This window comes from Hoplias malabaricus, chromosome 14, assembly GCF_029633855.1.
Source record: "Hoplias malabaricus isolate fHopMal1 chromosome 14, fHopMal1.hap1, whole genome shotgun sequence".
NCBI classification, from domain to species: Eukaryota; Metazoa; Chordata; class Actinopteri; order Characiformes; family Erythrinidae; genus Hoplias; species Hoplias malabaricus.
In genome coordinates, this window is record NC_089813.1 from 30,026,251 (window position 1) to 30,047,995 (window position 21,745).

Below are 21,745 nucleotides of genomic sequence, written 5' to 3' on the forward strand. Positions count from 1 at the left end.
GCTGTAAGAAATTCTTTGAACCAATCATAGTCATGGCATCAGAAGTTCGGCCAGCTTCTGAACAACGCCCCCCCCCCAAAACAACGCTAGTGGCCTTGACACACTCACGAGAGACAAACTTGGGGTGATGTAAGCGACTTGTCGCCTGCTAGTTTGAAAGTAGTGTGGCTTTCAACAGGGCTTTCACATAGAGGCTCAGTGTTTTCTCTGATGTCTGAGCATTTCATTCCTCTAATCAAAACTTTATTGCAAAATGCAGTCGAAGTTTTATAACGTCTTTTTATGTGATTTGATTACATTCTAGACAAATCCTTATGTTTCAGATCCCTTTGTCACTGTTTTCGGCAATGAGTCATTTGGAGGAGGTTTTGCAGACTTCAGCAGCCTGGCAAAGGTAACCTTCCTAAATCCTGTTTCATTTTAATTAAAAAAGTATTTTCTTACTTTCTGTAATCTGGGTTTTATAAAATTTCAATGTATTTTACATAGTTTGAATTCATCTGTGATCTGATTTATCCAGTTACCAGTACTGATCATGCCAGAGAAATGTATTGCACTATTCAACGGAAAAATGAAGAATAAATCCCTCTTCTGCTTTTTGTGTTTTACAGACTAGCAGTGCAGATCCATTTGCCTCTTCAAACACAAATAATAAGAATTTATTTGAAGACAACCAATCAGATGTGCCTCCTGCATTACCACCCAAAACAGGGACACCAACTAGACCACCCCCCCCTCCACCAGGTAAGTATTGACAGACCACAGAAACCACTCTTTATCTGTTCACAAACTCCTTGTCCAGAAAGGTTGGGATTTTTTGTAAAATGAAATGAATACAAGAATTTAGAAATTGTTGATTATTTGGAACCTTTATTTGATGTTTGTAACACCGTCTTCAGTATTGTCTGATTCTTCTATTCACTATGCACAATAGGAGAAGGATAGGAAAGACATGTCCATCAAAAACACACTGTGCCTATTGGCGCTTTTCCACTGCATGGGTCCGGCTGCACACGATTCAGCAGCTTGTTGCTTTTCCACTGGCACACCTTCCCCGCAAAATGGAGCCTGTAATGTCGCAAAACCGCATCTCTAACATGAATCGCCGGTTTTAAAAACCACAACAATGGTGGTGGTTAAGTTATTCGCATGTTGTTTTTTGGACTGAACACGGCTTCGCTCCCCTGTTGTCATAGATCAGTTTTACTTGTTGCACATTCGGCTTTCACTGGAAATGTTCATCGGCCATCGGTCCAAGGAGCATATAAACTTTTCCAAACACCTAAAGGTAAAGTTACGAGCTGCCGTTGTGAGTCCAATTAAAAATAAATGAGAAAGCTGCTGTAACTCAAGATATTTAACAAGCTGCAGTTTGTGCTGGAATGAGCTCTGTATTTTGTGGTGATAGGCATGTCTCTCTGGCCAGCCAGAGCTCTGCAGGGTTTAGAGATCACTGTTTAGTACCTACTCTGTGCATTTGGAACCCAGAGTGAGCTGGGACTGAAAACTTACCTGGTACTAGATTTGGCCAGTGGAAAAGCAAAAGAGCCATGCAGAGTCATGTAGGTTCCATGCAGTGGAAAAGCACCTAATTTCATGTTGGTCATGGAGCTCAAACCCCTAACCTTCTTATCATAAGCTCTCTTCTCTAACCATTATGCCATGGCTGCTAATTTATTTAACACAAAATCCCAGCGTAACCGGAAAAAAAGAGTTTGGATTTCCCAGTTAAATATGTTAAATATTAGGTTATTTATTTTTTCAAAGCCTGGAAACAAAAAGCAGAAAACATTTAAAAGAGAATTTACATAGAACCCTCAAAGTTTAAGTTAATATCTTGCAGTATTTAGTGTGTCAATTTTCAGCTGAATTACAGGATCTGTTCTTATTAGAAGACTTTCTTTTACTGATTCAGTGAATTTGCAGAGGCATTTTCCTTAAAAGTAAAAGTAGTCAATGTAATAAACTGATTGCATTTTCTGCCTCTCACAAATCAAAAATCCCAGAACTTCAGTGGTAAGGGTTCAGTAGAATAAGTTACTTGTTTTGTATACATGTACACATATCTTAAGCAACAGCTGTGTGTCTGTGTGTGTGTGTCTGTGTGTGTGTTATCCACAGGAAAGCGATCAAACATTTACTGCTCTGAGTCGTCTGAATCATTTCAGAGGCGTGGGCTGTTCAGTGCTCCGAGCTCAGGAGAGTTCTCCTCACTTCCGGCTAAAGACACTGTGCCAGATCCATTCGCTCCCTCTGCCCCCTGCCAAGCCACGCGTGACCCTGACAGATTTGCTACCTTTGACAAAGTGAGCACCTCCCCTGCCCCTTCTCCCCCTCCTGAAATGCAGTAACCAACCTTGACATTAACATTTCACTTTTCATCTCTGTGGCTCTAGCAGCAGCCTTTGCCTCTCAGACCTTAATAGCTGTATCAATGTATGTTATTGAGAAGGGCTCCATGTATACTGCTAATTTCTATTTATTTTTTAAGGTCTTCCTGACCATCTTTGTTGCTACACTGGAGTCATGTTTTATATAATGCACACTTAAAATATTGTGTTTTAGTGTTTGTAAAAATTTATTCTATGTATATATTAAAAATATAATGAAGAGCTTTATATGTCTGCTAAAATGGCTGTATAATTAATTGACTAATGAAAAGAAATGATTTAACTGAACATATCCATGTATATACGTAGTTGCTAGTTGTAATGTACTAATTTCCACATGCTCAGTAAGTTCTCATCAGTTGTGTTTGGAGAGGTGGGGCTGCTTGCTGTAAGCTGCTGTCATTTTACGCCAGTGCTTTTGATCATGGTTTCCACTGTTCTGAATGAGGCTTGAGTCCATCCTGCATGTTCATTGTCCTGCACTCCCCCCATCTCCCCTCTCTTCCCCTGTTGCTGCATGCACTAATCATGTGTTCACATCTTTGATTGGCCTGTTCCTGTCATGTAACTTTTTCTGAGCTGTGATTTGCTCAGGCATTTTCTGACTGAGGAATCAGTCCCACTACACCATGACTCCCAGCACACCCTCAGCTCACACTCACCACTCCCATCCTCTCTGGAGGGAACATCACAAGTTCGCCTTATAATCTAAGCAAGAAGCTCAATAAAGTGTTTTATAAGGGTGCCAACCTTATCTCTTGGCTCCACTTTTTTTCTTTTTTCTTTTTTTTTAAAGCATTGGTTTCAGCTTGTCATCTTTATTTGTAATTATTTTCATTTTTTGTAAGCAGGTTGAATTTTTGCCAATAAACAGTGTTTTAATATATTCAAATTTGCAATAGTAAATCATTGAATGTGGAAAAAATGCTAAGCTACAAATACACTATGAATTTATTTAGTTAAGTATTTTTAATAGGGCTGTGTGTCTCTATCTGAAAATCATTTAACCTGCTATCAAATTATATATTTGATTATTGAGGATTATGTTTGATTTTTGTTTGGTTCTGTGGCGACATGTGAGGGTTTGCTGTTCTCAAGCTGGGAAAGTGCCTGTCTCTTTGTGGTCAGCCCAATTCCAATAGTTATTTTCACATCTGTGTGACAAAACCATTGCTTTCCTATGTTTAAACAATAGCACCCAAGCCTTGTTTGGTGTAACTTTTTAACTTTGTCCATGTTTGTATCTTTTAACCCTGTCTCTGTGTGAATGAACTGCATGCTCAGCATGGTTACTGTGTGTACAGTCTTAAGGCCAGTTATAAACATGACTTAGCACTTGAAAATGTCATTTAAAAAAAAATAATAAATTGTCATTTCACAACTGACACAGCAATTTCATGTAGGGTTTATCCATGTCTAGGAAACATGCCCATAGTTTATCGCATGCTGTGTATTATAACATGATTATCTGTCATCACTGGAATCCATAGAATCATCATGATTTAATCTTTTTGTCCTTCTTACACATTCACACTCAACAACAAAATTGATATATATGATATGAATATTCTTTTTGGCCCTCACCACAACGATTTGCACAGCAGCTCTCCAAGACTGATGGAAAAACGTCTGCTTTGCATGGTATGACTGTAATGTAAAAGAAAAATGATAAACTCTTGTACAGTATTCAGCCACACAATGTGAAGAACAGTTGCTGTGTTCTAATGATTTGGTAAACAACAAAACACAGAAATGCAGATACTTGGTTTTTAATTGCACAGAGACAATATATGGGGTTAATTTTATGCCAAAAGCTTTACACAATTTGTGTGTGTGTATATAAGTTTATAAATATTGTATTATAAAATATTCTATTATTATTACTACTACTTTTATGTGTTTAGTGTTTTATGAGACGACTAAATGACTATAATGGAGACATATATCAAGCAAAAATGAAAAACAATTCACTTTCATAACTAGAGCAATTGGTCTCCTCAGGCAAAAGTGGTAAATATGACCCTCCCTAAACATACGGTTTAAATGACCTTCACAAGGTTGTGTTCTATTTTTATTTACTATTTACAGAGTCCCAAAATAGTTTGGAGTTTCTGCAAGCTTTAATTTGCTTCTTTTCAGTTTTAGCACATATTTCATGTATTGGAGGGTCTTAGAAAGCGTTCATCTTGAATTTTGGATGTTTGTGCTGACAGACGCTCTGAAACCAAGCCATACCCACAATGCCAGTGTTAAAGCACTTCCCAAAGTGACGGAATGAAATAGTACATATATTCATGGATCAGTGTTCATATTCTTGCCTTAGAATTTTGCTCTATAAATTACTGTAATATCATTGTTAAAGTGCTATCTGTTAAGGGGTGGACATTAGGACAACAGTCAACTCTTGAGACTGATATACTGCAAGCACAGGAAAAGAGCCAATGTAAGGATCTAAGGAACTTTGGCATGGGCCAAATTGTGATGGTCATGTTGTTTCAGTCAGATCTCAAAAATAACAGGTCTTGTGTGGTTTTTCCTGTACATAGTGTTTAGTACCTACCACAAGTGGTTCAAGGAAGGGCAAGCAATGAACTGGTGACAGGGTCATGGCCATCCAAGCTTATTGCTGCATGTGGGAAGTAAAGAACGTCTATTTTACCCAAATTAAAGTTGTCTATTTTGCCAAGTTCTATCTTACCCATCTTCAACATCATACCTCTTTTAAACATTAACTCCATTTACAAAGATACAAATAATTTAATATATTTGTTTTTTAAATTTGTTGCTAGCAGGTCATTTAAAAAGATTGGTAAACTTGTGTAATGCTACAAAATAAATGTTATTTTAACAGACTCAAGACTTCTGAGAACTGTTATTTATGAACACAGTTCTTTACTGCATTCACAAATGCACCTTAAAATCTGTCATGCTAAGAAAACATATATAAACAGGATCCAGAAACACCACCTCTGAGCCCAAGCTGTAAGATGGACTCATGAAGAGGAAAAGTGTCCAGAGGTCCAATGAATCAAATTCTGAATACATTTTTAGAAATAAATCATCTGGGCTAAAGAGGAGTAGGACCACCCGGCTTGTTATATGCTCACGGTTCAAAACCAACATCTTTGATGATATGGGGGTGCGTTGGTGGACATGGCATGGTTGAATTGCATACCAGTGAAAGTACTGTTAATGCTGAACTATATATATATACAGACATTTGAAGCAACATGCTGACATACAGACATGTTTTCTGGAAATGGCTTTCTTATTTCAGTAAAACACAGCAAATCCACATTCTGCATTATAACAGCACTGTCCTGTAGTAAAGGAGTGGCGCTAAACTAGTTCAGACCCACTGAAAACAAGTGGTGCATTATAAATAAGAATGACTATAATGAAAACCAACATTATTGATCAGCTGAATTCTTGTATCAAGCACGAATAGGAAAACATTTCACTTTCAAAACTACAGCAATTGATCTTGGATGTATACAGAGCATTGATAAAAGAAGAGGTGATGCAACACAGTGTTAAACATGACCCTGTACCAACTTTTTTGGGACATGTTCCTGACATCAATTTTAAAATGGGCGTGTTTTTTTTCAGTTTCCACATTTAAATCATTAATCTTTGTACTATTTTCAATTTAATATTTAGTTTATAGGTTTTGCACATTATTATATTGCGTTTATATATATTTAGCACAGCATCCCAACTTATGAAATGGGGTTTGTATGTTATTTTTGTTGTATTTAATAAATAAAAATACCTAACAGGTTGATAGCTAGTAAGCTGACAGTACTAGATTCAGGAACCATTTTACTACACTACAGTGCACTCAGTCATAGCTGCAAAGACATTATATCTAAAAATGTATAGCTACCCTCAACATGCAAGCCCCAAGTGTTAAAAAAAACTTACAAACAATATGTAAAAGGTCAGGCTATAAGATAAAATGAATCGTACTGGGAAGTGTACAACATGGGTGGTATATTAGAAATTCTAGGTATATTTCTAATGTTTAAAAAAATGCCTGAAACCATTCCAACACTGACATTGTGTAATTACAGTAATATGTATTCGCACTGCTAAAACTGTGGTGTTCTTTGGAAAGATGTTAAATATTGTAGGCTAAACTGAAACCCTGCACTTAAAAACCAAAACAGAAAAAAACTCTTGAACTTGTCTGATTTAAAGAATTAAATGTCAGATCACTGCTTTTGTGTTTGTGGTTCCCATTTGACTTTATACATTCAGTTGATTGAAGGGTAAGATTTAACTGGATGCTTTTAAATACCTATGATTTTCTATTGGGAGCTTTAATCAGTCTCTTCAGCTTTTATTTATTTATTTCTAAATATATGAATACAGTAAATAATTCTTATTAAGCATCATGGTAACTATTTTTGTTCTGTTACATAGGCATACATTAGAGGTCATTCATTCTCATCATGGGGTCTGACCTGATAGCTCTGTGTGTGTGTTTGTGTGTGTGTGTGTGTGTGTGTGGAGCAGTATCCCACAGAGGAGGACATGATTGAATGGGCAAAGAGGGAGAGTGAGCGAGAGGAGAGGGAGCGCTTGGCCCGACTCACGCAGCAAGAGCAGGAAGATCTGGAATTGGCTATTGCCCTTAGCAAATCCGAACTCTCCTGACCTTGACCAGACAACAAATGCAGCCACCGAGGACGAGGAACGAAGAGCTGAATTTGTGGGTGCTGAGACACTATCAACACAACACCACTTTAACAAAACTCCCTGTCAGTCTTTCCAACTTCAGTCGCAGCTCTCTTTATAGCCAGTGACTCCTCTTGAAGCACTGTGGGTTGGGACAGGGTTTGGGGCTAAGGGGACAAATTGGCGAAAAGGTAAAAGACTAAAACCACCTCTGTGTATGAGTCAAACATGCTTTTTTGGTTTTAAGGAGAAGTAAAATGGCTGCTTTATATTTTACTAATCTCTCATTTCCATAGCGCTTTGAATGATCACTGGCACATTAACATACAACTTCACTCCCTCTGCATATTGCACTGGGTAACAAAGTAATTGTATGAAAATTTGGGAAATGTTTGACAATTACATGGATGTATTCGGTATGTGCAAAGCCCAGCCATATATGAAGGGTTTATATAGTGTGCATAATGTAAATAATGATAAAGGTCTCCATTCTTGATCTAAACTGAGCTATGAAAATGACCTACGAGATCAGTGTCAGTGAATGTAAAGGAATTGCAATACTTTTTAGTTAGTTTTTTTTTTTTAACCGTATTTTACTTTGGTTAAAGATGAGCTGATCTACACTTGGCCATTATTTACTTGATTAAATATGACCAGTTGATTAGAGCTGCATATTACGAAGCAGAGTTTTTTAGTTTTTTCTTCCCCCAGCGGAGGTTCCCTATGTTAATGTATTAGAAAACGCTTTTGAAATAGTATTTTTGCCCCTTGATATATTCTTCAAGACACAATCAGAACATTTTCAGAATCCTTTTGCACGGGAACTGATCATTTGTTTCCAGACTGTTTTGAAATAACTTTTACACTGTTCAACGTCTCCTTGAATAAGAGATTTTGGAAGTCTCTTCAACAGTTCTGAGGCCGATGAAAATCTTTGCGGAAATGTAATTGTACAGTATATATTCTATATGAGCTGAGTGCCTGTAATTGTGTAATTCCATATAGCCATATTGTGCACTCCTAATATTTCTTAGCAAAATGTATCTTGAAGATATATAGAATAATACACTATTATCAGAGGTAGCAAACTTTGAAAAAATGTGAGTGATCTTATTTTCACTTCCAGAAAATGTGCATTAATAAGTAAAATTTCATTGATTCTGTAGCTTGGAGGAACAGATTAAATCCCAATATGTACTTTTAGGGATTGTCTCTCATCTAGGCTCTATTTGTTTTTAAGTCCTCACTATAGGAATAGTCTACTGTGTAAAGCTTTTAAACAACAGAACATTTTGAATTTGTCTAATCTGAGACAATGGATATTTTACATGAAGTTTCAAAGATTTTTTTCAAAATTGCTTCATAATTTAAAAAAGCCATGTTTGGTGTACTATTTTTATCAGAAGACCTTACATGTACATCAGTATTATGAAAAGTTTAAACCACACATATTTAGACCAAAACCTAAAATGTATCAGATATGAGGTAGCATATTCACAGCCATTTGATATAACTTCCAATAAGATAAATTATAAAGATATTAATTTTGTCAGATATCTAGTTTCTGTCAGTTACTTCAGGACAAATTTCATATCAAAACATTTAGAATAACTTTGTTTACTGTGTTATAATTTGATTGTGCAGAAATTTATAAAAGGTTTAATTCTACTTTAATACATTTCTTCCCTAAATATTCAAAGGGGAAAAAATAGATTTGCAGTTGATATCCAAATTACTAAATGTATAGAAATTTGTGATCACTGAATTCAACAATTACAATTGAATATTCAATAATTCTGAATATAAGCTCGTCTGTCTTTACCTATTTCAGTGGCCTGTACATATGAACACCGGTAGGGCACGGTTAACGGGGCACAGAGAGGTTGTGTAGTGCTGGTTTGCATTTATAAGTTACCTTTTTTGTGTGTTTTTTGGTCTGACCTCATGGGCATCGTCTGCAAGTCTTAAATGACTGTGAAAAGCGTCTACTGCCTTAGATATTATAGGATGATCAGTGTCCTTTCTGACTTAAATATTTGTATCAGCATGAGGATATTTCATTGTCAAAGTAAAAGGTAGACACTGAAAATGCACAATGAAATATCCGGTCTATCATATGTAACACTTACTGTTTTTTGACCAATACAACATTTACCTTGCAGTTTATTAAGAGTTTTATGAGCACTAAGAACATGGCATTTTACAACATATCCCAGTTATAAGTATTACATTAGACACCAGTAAGCACTCCTTGTCATGTAGAGATTAGGACTTGTCCGTCTGTTTGTGATTGCTTCTACTTCTTTGCCCAACAGCTACGGTCCTCTCCGTTTCTGTTCATCATTTATGTATGTATGTATGTATGTATGTATGTATAGGCTTCTAATTCTTCTGATCAAAAACCACTCATGCTTTGCCTCTCTAAAGGCTTTTAAACTGGCATAATGTATTGTTTTTTTTTTAACTTGACAGTTATGTTCCTTTTAATAGGGATGGATGTTTAAATATGTTAAGTTACTTGTAATTAAATCTAATGAATAAATAAGAACCTCCCAAGTCATTTTTATGTATACTAATTTCATAAAGAATACGACAAAAATTCTGTCATTTATACACCATCATCAAACAATCATCAATAAAACAATTGACGACAAAGACAATAAGTTGCCCTTCCAGAAAAGTGAGAAGAGTGTCCAAACTAAGGTATTTTATATCAGTTTAGCTAACAATAGCTTGTAGGTGTTCTTTTTATGAGGCATTTCTCTTGTGTAATCCTTTCTATTCATTGTAAGTGATCATTTGAAAACATTACTACTGTTATACAACTGCAATATGATATTACCTTCCTAGCAGTGATTTTATCTTTATTGTTTCATTCTCAAGTTTGTTTCCTTAAAATTTCAAGGTATTTAACCAGAAAAAGGGTTTTCCTAGTTTTTAAATGTGCAAGTTGTAAGTTTTGTAAGGATTATGTCAGCAGAAATGGAATATAGTATTAAATTGTATACATCACTTGTAACTACAAACATTACAGAGGACACCATGTTCCATCACCATAATTCTACAGTAACCCAGAATTAAATTATATATATATATATATATAAGTATTATTATTTCCCATTGAAATGTCAGTTTGGAAAAGGAGGGATGAGATGAGGGTGATTCCAATCTGCCACCTCACCACAAGATGCCACTAAATCCTACACACTGCACCTTTAAACGGTCCATATAAAGGCACATATTTTGTTTACAAATGTTTAAAAAATGACGTTAAATTCTTCTATGATATGAGCGCTTTAAAAAACGGAAAATGATTAATTACTGAACACTTGACCTTTTAATCTCTAGACTTGAATCTTTAAGTTTGTCTCTAAAGCAGTCAGTCATTTTCCAATGATTTATTAACAGCCGTTATACGGAGTCCTGTACTCAGTGGGTAATACAAAGAAATCTGAATTTAGAAAATGGAACAATTACTTATTATTATTACTTCCTTTTTAAGCTTACAGGCTTCTGTACAGTAGCGTGTGAATATTTGGGGCGAGAAAACCCGGAGGTGTTTAAGACCCGGGAGAGCGGCTTTGCTCCATTCCACTAGATGTTCACTGGAGTCTTCGCTGTAGGACTCGAGTGTGTGTCTGTTTCTCACCCGCTGCATTGAAACTACTCCGTCAAACAGCGCAGCCACGGACCCCAGACTCAGGACTGCTTTAGAGACCCCCGTTCCCTTTTGGGATGAGCTTCTGGAGGCGCAACAAAAATAATGACACCAAAAAGTGAGTTCGTCTGCTTGACTTACCTCAGAGAGGACTGTTTTGATTAGAGAAGTTACAGACTGTACCCCGGTGTTAGCGAGTGAATTACTATGGTTTGAGTGAAAAATTCTTCACTCATGGAATTCAGCATGAAATACAGAACTCTGGTTTACACTCAGTTAGTTCTGGAACTATTTTGAGGTTTACTGCGAGTTTACAGTACGTTTGAGGGAAAAAAAAACACTTTAAAAACACTTTAAAACTACACATTAAAAACATGTTGTTTATTATTATCAGTCATTTATCTCGGCAAAAATTGACTTGCTGTTTTAAAACACTTTTACATTAAAATATATACAGACCAAAACTAAACAAAGTTATAAAAAAGTAATAATAACTAAATAAAAAAGTTGATTTTGTAAAATCTATTTGGTTCTAGATATTTTCAGGTCCTATTCCAGTCCTCACCTTTATTTGTTTAATTCCAGCAGCATTCTTGATTTAACAAAATATGTGCTACTACTTAGCCAGACCCGGTTTTATAAATATAAATAATACTGGTCTGCAATGAGGAAAGTTTCATAGATATGGTTAAAAACACACAGATATGTAAGAACATTAAATGTTTTATCTGTTTATGCCAAATATTTGTATTTTTCAGAAAACAAACACTTAATTGTGCCTGAAGCTTGTCCAGTGCTGTAGTCATAACTTATAAAACACTTCACACTCCATTCAATACCTTAGTTTCCTCCTCAATGAGGAAGTATAGCAACTTAACTTTAGAAAGAGTTGCCTGACTGCTTATACTTCTTAGACAGATTTCCTGATAGGTAACAAAATGGCCTATGACAAGCCAATTTGATTTGAATGGGATACAACTTGTATTTACAGTGTTATCTTCCTATAAGCCTCAACATCACCGTACTTTTGTCTAGTTTAAGAAATGTTGACATCATGAGGTTTACATAAAATGCTATATTTTCTTCAAACAACTCGTAGAATCTTCAATTGGTCTACACAACACCACACGTTCTCCAACGTGATACAGCTTTTTAAAATTGTTTTTTAACAGAACTGAAGGTTGTAATTACAACATTACTAGGTCCTGCTTTATTCCACATCACCAGCTTTAATTGAGATGAACATGATTCATAAGGAACATTCTTCCCATTCCATGTTAATATGAAGCTACACAAAACCACCAAAGTCTTATTTGACTTTTAAAAACCATAATTCTACAAAGCTTCAAGCACCAAAATGCACTGAAAAAGTCACCAACATATAATCTGTGAGGATCTGGTTTTGTTCAGCCACAAATGCAATAGTCATGTCAAGTGCTGATAATTGATGTTTAGCTCTCGATCACAAATGACACACATTCCGCTCCAAAAATACTGAATGAAGCCCCATCATGAACTAGAATGCAGCTCCTTTGATTCAAATCATCACTGAGGGGCTTTAAATCCTTGTAATGTCTCTTTATACTAGACCTTAAGGCCTTCATGACAGTGCGGCTGATTCATAGTGCCCCATCCTATCGTCAAAACAGAATTAACATAGTTGAATTCTCTAATAGCCTGTGCATCTTGATGCTTTTTTGGACACAGTGTTCATGTGTTTCTGCAACATAGCTGTCTCCGCTGTCATTGTGACAGCTTTCATATTGGGTGAGGTGTGACACTTTTAAATGTTATAGCACTTCATCTTTTCTTCACATATTGATTTGACAGGTTGCTACAACATTTCATTTCATTGGGGATTTTGCTGTGTATTATTGCAAATAAAGTTGAAGGTTAGTTGTTGAGAAACAGTAAATAACATTCTGAGTTCAAATCAACATTCTTGAAATTGTGTAATTAATAAAAAAATAACTTCACATTAATGTACATAGTGATGCCAATGAAGGCTATTGTGCCTTCTAAATTTAATTAAATTTAAATGTAACTTTCCAAGTGACACTTTTAGAGGCATTTATAAACTTATGTATTTAAGTAATATGTAGTTAATGTATTATGCAGAGGTTTTCATATGTTAAACTGCTGACCTCTAGTAGTAGCTTTTCTTAATTTTCAAAATGTTGTAAGAAGTTCATAGAATGAATGTTTACACATATTAAAGGACCCTCTATGCTTTAAGTTTAAAAACAGCATTGGCACATTCATAATCTGTTTTGTAGGGAAACGGTTGAAAATGATGATGTTCCAGATGGTCCCACCACCCCTGTAAAGTAAGTCTGCACCATAAAAATATTATTTTTGTTCCTTTTTTATTTTATTATAACCCTTAATATGGAACTTATATTTAGAGTGATAGCCTTTTAACAAGGTATTTTTTGCTTGGCAGGTCCCCAGTCATAGAGGATGATGAGCTGGATCCTGTCATTACAGAGTTCAAGTAAGAAATAGTTTTGAAATATCTTTTTCAGCTAAATAGATAGGAAAATAGAAAGAGATATTCAAAGAAAAGTTTTATGGCTGAGCTGAATGTGAAGGTTGACCTGTTCTGGAATTTTTTCACTGTGGATTGGAGGTGAGATGGGGATATTGCATTACTCACAACAATGCTGTCTTTTCAGAAGTGTCTTTGGCACTTTCTTTTGCTTTGCAATGTCTATGTCACTGATACCCTCTCCTCCCTGTTCGACTGTAGGTCACAATTGCCGGACAATGGAGATGACCTCGAAGACACAGGAACATCAGCATCGTGAGTTTAGTTTTTTCTCATATGCTGGGTATTGGCCTATGTGAACTAGGTTTACAAAAAGCTCTCAGTTATCTAACCTAGATGCTGTCATTTTGCAGTTATAAATAATTAGTTTGTATTGATGTAGGACAATTTATGGCACTGCACTTGATCTAAAATACATTGTGTATTATTTCTAGCTGTTCATTTGCTGCATGAGCTTAAGTGATGTGAGCTATTTCAAACTGACCTTGGCTGAGTCACTGTATTGTGACAGTATTTGTTGTAAGGAGCGTTCTGAATGTGACCAGAACAGGCAGCATCCTGCTCTGTTAGTTTTTTTAATAATTCAGTATATCTCTCTCATCACACACACAGGGCTGAAGCTCCATGGTTCCTAGTGTCATTCATTCATATATAAGTAGGTTAGTCCTAGAGTGCAATAAGATGCAAATTTGAGTAGTTTTAGTCAAATAAATCAAGTGATTCTTATATTGTGGTGTATATTGTGTAGATAGCATGCACATCACAATTGTCTCCTCTTTATATGAGCCATTCCAATCACAACATGTGCAATGACAAAGTTAAATAGAGCCTTCTAAAAATCCAATTACCCAAATGAGGAGAAATATGTATACTGATTAAATATGGAAAAATATAAAAAAGCATGGATATAATCTAAAGTTTCTTCTCCTCAGGCTGCCTTGTGTTTGGAGTAAACAGAAACACATGCTCATTTAGAGTAAATAGTGCTAAAACTGGTAAGATCATAGGTATATACTTGAAAGCAGGGTCTACTTTTACCATTTAATATACACTCTTTATTTAAACTAAAGCAGTTGTCCTGACAACAGTAGTATTCCTGCGTGAGGAGAGGTCTACTAAATAAATGCTGTAATATAGTTTATCAACATGATGATGCGATCATTTCTGCAAAGTCTAAACTGTTCATTTTAAAAACATTTTTTCTGGCCATGTCACAGGTCTTTACATACTTACATCACATGCACAGCCTCTTTTGCTGGTTACCTACTGTTGGTTACCTACCAGTGGTGTTGCTACTGGTGCTGAATATAAGAGCTGCTGTGAACATGAAGATATCATACTCAGTCTTCGTTAACCTTGTTCTCAAACCAAAGAAATGCAGAATTAGAACTTAATGAGCTTGCAAGCAAAAAAAAGAGCATGACAATTGTTCCTGCTAAAACCTGGATTAACTGGCTTGGCTTTTTAAAGTTGGCAAGACCTCTGTGACCTGAAACAGTTCAGTAATGATTAGTTAGCTTTTCTTTCTTGCTGAACATGTAACATATTTTGTTTAGATTTTTTTATGACTAGCCATTAAAACAAGCAACAAAGCTAACAGTGCTGAGGGTTTTATTACATGTAACATTATGTACCCATGGTATGGTGTGGTACAGCACACTTGTATACCAGATTAACCAGTTATTTTAATAATGTTTTTTTTTTGGCCTCTGTTGTTTGAAAAAAAACATTTTTAGTTCTCAGACAATTTCAAGTACTAATCTTGCAGTTGTAACGTAAACATAACCTATATGACCACCTAAACAGATACTTGACTTGGGGGACATTTTGTATAGCTTCTGGACAAGGGTTATCCAGCACTACATGATGAAAGATATTTGTTTGCTTGTGCTTAAGGATGTAACAGTTGAAACATTTCAACTACTTGGTTACATGTGGCGCAGCAGGTAGTGTCGTAGTCACACAGCTCCTGGAGGTTGTGGGTTCGATTCTGGCATCCGGGTGACTGTCTGTGAGGAGTTGGTGTGTTCTCCCTGTGTCCGCGTGGGTTTCCTCTGGGTGCTCCGGTTTCCTCCCACAGTCCAAAAAACTTTGGTAGGTGGATTGGCGACTCAAAAGTGTCTGTAGGTGTGATTGTGTGTGTGTGTGTGTGTGTGTTGCCCTGTGAAGGACTGGCGCCCCCTCCAGGATGTATTCCTGCCTTGCGCCCAATGATTCCAGGTAGGCTCTGGACCCACCGCGACCCTGAACTGGATAAGCGGTTACAGATAATGAATGAATGGTTACATATGGATATTATACATGTAACATATATGATCATTTTGTGATAATAAAATTATCTGACTGACGTTCCTTACACTAGTGCTTCTAGCCAATATGCTGTTAGCTAAGTACTAAATGCAATTAGCAAATTGGACATATGTTCCAGCAACTTGAAAGAATGGTTTTAAAGCGCATAATTAAATGTGTTTTACCGTATCTTGCTACAGTACTGTACCTTAACTAAAATGTCTTTCGCTGATGATACATTCTAAATATCTAACAGCTAGCTAACAATCTATCAAAACTTTATAGATTTTATAAATTTTATCATTTTTTGCCTTAACGCTGCACATCAAAGAAAGTGTTGTGGCTCTATTTTCTCTGTTTTATTTTTCTGCTTTTGTTTGACATAATTGCTCTCAAAATTGTGATATTATTTCATCGTAAATTAACAAAACATGGAACATATTTTCACAAATTTATTTACATAAATCTGCTTTTATTTTCCACAAACAATTTGCATTTGTGGATGTAATCTATTATTCTGTAGACAGTGATATGTATCAATATTTAAATATTTTAAATCATAAATTAATTTATTATGCTGATAAGTATGACAAAATCTTACATCCTCTAGATGTTAGATGTTTCCTTCAAGTTATTGATTGAGAACTCTGACTTCTTATCAGATTTATTCACTCTGAATATATTTTAAAAGTAGTCTTCCTTATGTTCTCTACTACTACACATTCTCACCAGAGAGGTCTCTATTTCCCCAAATCCCCAAAACATAAGGATTATCACTTTAATGTGAGCTGATTTTTTTCGAGGAGGTGTTGTTACTACCCAGATAACTTTTCATATGATACACTGAGTATGACATATTCACAGTTCCATTCACATGTATTGTTAAGCAGCATGACAGCATGCATAAGCATGTAGAATGTACTAATGTAGTATGATTGGGATATGTAATTTTGTCCCTGATGTGCATCCATAACACTGACAGTGCTGGGCTCTGTGATGTGCTGTTCAAATCTGCTGGACTGCTGTACTGGAGCATATCACTGCAGTAAACCCCTCTTTCTCCCTTACTTCCTCTCTCTTTCTCTCTCCAGCTTGCTGCTGGCTACGTCATTGCCTCACTCATCCTGCAGCCTGAAGTTTAGCCATTCTCTCCTGAGTCTTGTGACAAGGCTTCCTCCAGCCAGGCCTCATTTACAGGCAGATCATTGTGATAACGGCCTGCCCTTATAATGTTGATGCAGTAGTCAGATTGTCACCTGACTCTGGTATATTTCTATTGCTTAATTTTTGTTTTTTATTTGACTGAAATGCTGAAAATTAGGCCCCTCCTATATTGGTGCAGTGACCAATCAGACGGCAGACTGCAGTGTGTAGGGTGAGGGTGATGCTGAGAAGGGGAGGGGTTTTGAAAAGGAGAGCTTTAGAGCTTGAGGAGGAAGGGGAGGAGAGAGAATGTTTTTGTGCTCTGTATGATAGTCATCCAAATCTTATTATGCTTTGCGTTCTTCCTTCACTTTCCTCTCTCGTGGTTAATGGAGTGTGTGTGTGCGTGCATGCGTGCCTGAGTGTGTCTGTGTGTGAGTGCTGAACCCAGGGGGAAGCTGCTGCTGAGAGGGGCCTGAGCTCAAACTGTGAAGTACTCTGCGTCTTCTCTTTCTCTCCCTCTTTCTCTCTTGCCCTCACTTTTTTTTTAACTGAACCCACTTTTACATCCTTTGCCGTGCCAGATGAAAATGTCAGAAGAGGCAGAAACTCTGGCAAATGGGTAAGATGAAAATGGTGCTAATGGGACTTTGCATGTGTGAATTCACATTTGTGTATGTGACTGTTTTTGTCATTTTAGGGCAAAATGTTCTAAAAGGTAAAAAGGGTTTATCTATAATCCAGACCAACAAAAAGTGCTGATCTTCTACAAAAAATGGTTTTACAAAATCTACATTAACATATTTTATTTATTAATAACTTGTAAGGCAAATTTAGGGTTTGGTGTGTTAAGATTTACCATCATTGTGCTGTCTGTCACAGTGTGAAAATATGCAGCATGGAGGAATGTCATACTTTTTTCATTCAAATTTTATCTGATTATCAAAACAATATTTATAATATTGAAACCCAGTATCAGATTTTGGCATGAGGGTTCTAGCCTAGCCTTATTTTTATATGTGTAGCTATATATATATATATATATATATATATATATATATATATATATATATATATATATATACACACACCACATACACACACACAAAGTCTTTTGTGTATATAAGGATAGGGTAGCTTAGTTAGTTTCTAGAAAGAGTTGTATTGGTTCTCTTAGGCCATTCAATAATTCTAGGATAGCTTACTGCTCTATTGGGGGAAAATTCCTCACATATATTTACCCTGAAATATCTACAATATTTTGTCTTTAAATATTTATTATATTTTACTTATATTACTGTGTAAGCCACTTTGGGATTATAATATGTAACTAAATATGTGACTTAACAAGACCAGGAAAGTCTAGTTTAGCTGAAACCACATTGCCTACAATGCATTTGTCACATGTGTGAGTTATTTAGTAATTAACAGGCAGAAAATGTATGATAGTTTGAAGACATGATCCAAAATATGTTGTTTTGTTTTACGATGTTTATAACAATCATATAACTTATATACTGAATTTCTGATTCAGCTTTTTTTGGGGGTCTTTTTGCTTTTTAAGCTCTTATTATTGTAGTGTCATTCTATCAAAATGCCTCATATCCATTGTTAGAATACAGATTAAAAGCACATCTTTTGTGATTTATGTATACTACATTCCCGGTTATCTGTGTTAGTCTTTGTTTGTATATGTCCGTGTGTTTCTGTTAGCTGGTTTGTGCCAGATGTTCCAGTAATGATCTTTAGTGGCTCCTTTGAGAGATCAGCATTTCAGAGCTGCTGACTGTAATTAATCCTTTTCACTGACTACTGGCTTTTCAGTATGTACCATACAGAGCAAAACATAAAAGCATCTGTGCTCCATGTTCCAATTTTTATTGTAATTCCTTTCTATGCACTTAGTATATTATGATACTCATTCAATCAAGTAATACTGCTATAGTTCTCATATTCTCTCTCATTCAGAAAACTTTTGTATTACAAATAGGAGAAAATAAAATTCCAATCATGATTTTATTTTAACTGACCTTTCTTTACCCTCTTTCTCACAAACTTATGCGTATCAAGACACTGTGCTGCTTAAAACATGTGAATTGTTATTCATGTTGGCTCTTTTTATTTGTTGGCAGTTTAGCTGCATGTTCTTACCTTATAAAGCTTTTCTACCTAGTCCCCCGATGAAATCCTTGCAGTATTTAAACAGCTAAGAAGTTTTCAGACAGTGGTGGAACTCAGTCTGCAAGTATGCCAGTCATTAAGCCTGCTGAGACATTAACAGCCATACAGACCTCTCACCCAATAATGATGATCACTGCTTGAGCTGTTTAGTGTGTTTCAATTGAGAGTTGAGTAGAGCACAAAGACTGATTCTCTTGTGTTTTTTCCTTTTCTTTTCTATTGTCCTCTTACATACCAGTCATTTCTTCATCCCTCTGTCCATAGTGAAGGGTCATTGGCCACTATTATCCTGAGGACATTATAGGACTATTACTGTATGCATGCTTGTTGGCCTGTTATTAAATTATGTGGCACATTACAACTCATTCGAATTTGTGGTGATTCCCATAAATTTCAGCTCATTGTCAGCTCATTTTTTTATTTTTTTTTTAAATTTAGAATGAAAATTTCTTTTACTTTCCTGGAGCTTCCCAGCATTGAAGTTTTGTGCTCTCCTATGCCAATATTCTTTAATATACACATATAAAATAAATTAATATACAAATATAAGTCACGGTAGATAAGACCATTTGCCAAATGCATGACTGTAATAGTTTAATACTCTTCCAATGGATAACAGTCATCCTTTTAAAAAAGATATATGACCAGCCACAGGACTAAGATGAAATAAGGCTTTCTAATGATGCACACTAAAGCAGGCATTTTCTAGCAGACAGTGCTCATTGTCATAAACTATATAGCATCTTGTGCTATTCTTTGAAGTATATATTGCATCTTGAAGATATACAGTATACTCACTCCACAGGACTACACACACAGTCTGCTGCTTGGTGGTAATCACACTTAGGTACTGTCCTACATTAACATGCACCTGTGTACATTTCTAAACAAACTCTGCATCATACCACTGCCTGGTGAGTCTGAAGGGTATTTCAGTCTCCTTGTCCTTATGATAAACTGGAAGTAGCAGTATGAATGTGTTGAACACTGCGTACACATATACACTCATAGATATTAGGTCAAACTCTCCACTGTATAACAGTTACATTAAAACTGAAAACTGAGTTCATAAATGTTTCTGATGTATAAGAATGAAGGCGGCACGGTGGTGCAGCAGGTAGTGTCACTGTCACACAGCTCCAAGGTCCTGGGGTTGTGGGTTCAAGCCCTGCTCTGGGTGACTGTCTGTGAGGAGTTTGGTGTGTTCTCCCTGTGTCAGCGTAGGTTTTCGCCAGATGCTCAGTTTTCCTCCCACGGTCCACAATTAAAACACACGTTGATAGGTGGATTGGCGACCCAAAAGTATTTATTGGTGTGAGCATATGAGTGAAGGTGTGAGTGTTGCCCTGCGAAGGACTGTTGTGACCCACGGTGTGTTCCCACCGTGTGTCCAATGATTTTGTGTAGGCTCCGACCCACTGATCCCCTGAATTGGATATAAGCAGTTGCAGAAAATTAATGTATAAGAATGACACTTTGGGTACAGATGGTGGTGTTCATTCAAAAACATTCTATAATGTAATTGTGTAATGGTGCACAATGTTCTTTCCACTTCCCCTTACATACAAGAGCTGATTGTATGATTTGTCTTTTGCTATTTTCCTGTAAATATGTATGTACTTCCTGTTTCACAGGTCAGAAAAATCTAACCTCTCTGTGGCTCTGGAGGACTGCATGACAGCACTGGATTTGTTCCTGAGAAATAACTTTGAGGAAGCACTGTCCAGACTCAGGAGCAGGTAAGTGTGTTTAGATGAGTATATCACATAATTGCATGTTTTTTATTATGTGGTTAAGGTTTTTTAATCATAATGAATGTTAAAGTGACAGAGAAAGTTTACTGAATTATTGATGCCGGCCTAAAATGCTACTGACTCATCAAAATTGTCCAGTCACATGCTCTTGAAACCTACCGCTGTGAGTCTAATAATAGCAAGAGTATGTTTTATTAGACATGATGCACAGTGTGAAGGACAGCTGCTGTGTTCAAATGATGTAGTACAACAACGAAGATATGTCTTCCTCCCACAGCGATGATATGATGAATGTTAATTTGGAAATTTTCAGTGCGGGTGATCTCTACAGGGTGATTTCTCCACCCCAAGCACTCCTGCTGGAGTATGTTAGCAGGCTGTGGCCATGATTTTTCAGTTATGAAATTGCATAGGGAAAAAAAACAATCCATGTGTATGCAATTAAGCTAAAATCTACAAACTTGGATATCATAATTGTTTTCTTCAAATGTATTGGATATTCATCAGTTTGATACTTCCTGCAGCAGATGAAAGGCTAGGTGAAACACTAGGCCTTCAGGGAAGGGGAGTGTAACATAAGTATGCGACCATGTGTGGTTTAACACCACCTACCTCTATCAAATCAGCTCTGCATTAAAACTGAGCCAAACCTACATGTTTGTGCAGAAATCATGATGGCTTGTACTTGTGGCTGTAGGTGCGTGTTACTCTGTTGCAACATTCAGTTTGGATTATAGAGAGGATTTTGAAATGCTTCATCTGGCTCCTAGGCTTCAGTGTCACAGACACATGTGGACAGAGGAAAGATCAAAATGTCTCATTGGCTTACTAAAGCATATTGATATACATCATAGGCTCCTGAAATTGCAAGATCTCCTTGATGACGTCCTTCATGCTAAAACTATAATGATCTCTAGAAAAAAAACTTATTGACTATAAATCAGCCAAAGGCATATAGTTATCTAATTAATTAAATAATGGTCTGAAGAAACAGTAGTTTCTTTTGCAAAGGTGTAATACTTTTTCCCCTTAATTTAGTGAAGAGGGAAAATCACAGATATTTACAGAATTATGTCAGACCAAAGAATGGTGCTGCTCATGG

General features: G+C 36.2%; 2 protein-coding genes across 4 annotated transcripts in view; both read left to right on the forward strand.

Moving 5' to 3' along the window:
* Positions 1-9,617, forward strand: part of eps15 (epidermal growth factor receptor pathway substrate 15) — a 37,853-nt gene extending 28,236 nt beyond the window's left edge. For both annotated transcript variants that reach the window (XM_066643504.1, XM_066643505.1), the window contains exons 22-25: positions 324-394; positions 612-744; positions 2,122-2,306; positions 6,909-9,617. In XM_066643504.1, coding sequence (XP_066499601.1) covers positions 324-394; positions 612-744; positions 2,122-2,306; positions 6,909-7,049 — 530 coding nt within the window. In that variant the 3' untranslated portion in view covers positions 7,050-9,617. The remainder of the gene's footprint in view (positions 1-323; positions 395-611; positions 745-2,121; positions 2,307-6,908) is intronic.
* Positions 9,618-10,695: 1,078 nt separating this feature from the next.
* Positions 10,696-21,745, forward strand: part of ttc39a (tetratricopeptide repeat domain 39A) — a 30,889-nt gene continuing 19,839 nt past the window's right edge. The window contains exons 1-5 of one of the 2 annotated variants that reach the window (XM_066643521.1): positions 10,696-10,846; positions 13,005-13,055; positions 13,172-13,222; positions 13,478-13,531; positions 20,524-20,628. In XM_066643521.1, coding sequence (XP_066499618.1) covers positions 10,806-10,846; positions 13,005-13,055; positions 13,172-13,222; positions 13,478-13,531; positions 20,524-20,628 — 302 coding nt within the window. In that variant the 5' untranslated portion in view covers positions 10,696-10,805. Of the gene's footprint in view, positions 10,847-13,004; positions 13,056-13,171; positions 13,223-13,477; positions 13,532-17,158; positions 17,331-20,523; positions 20,629-21,745 lie in introns of those variants that run through there. The other variant, XM_066643522.1, reaches the window with a different exon arrangement.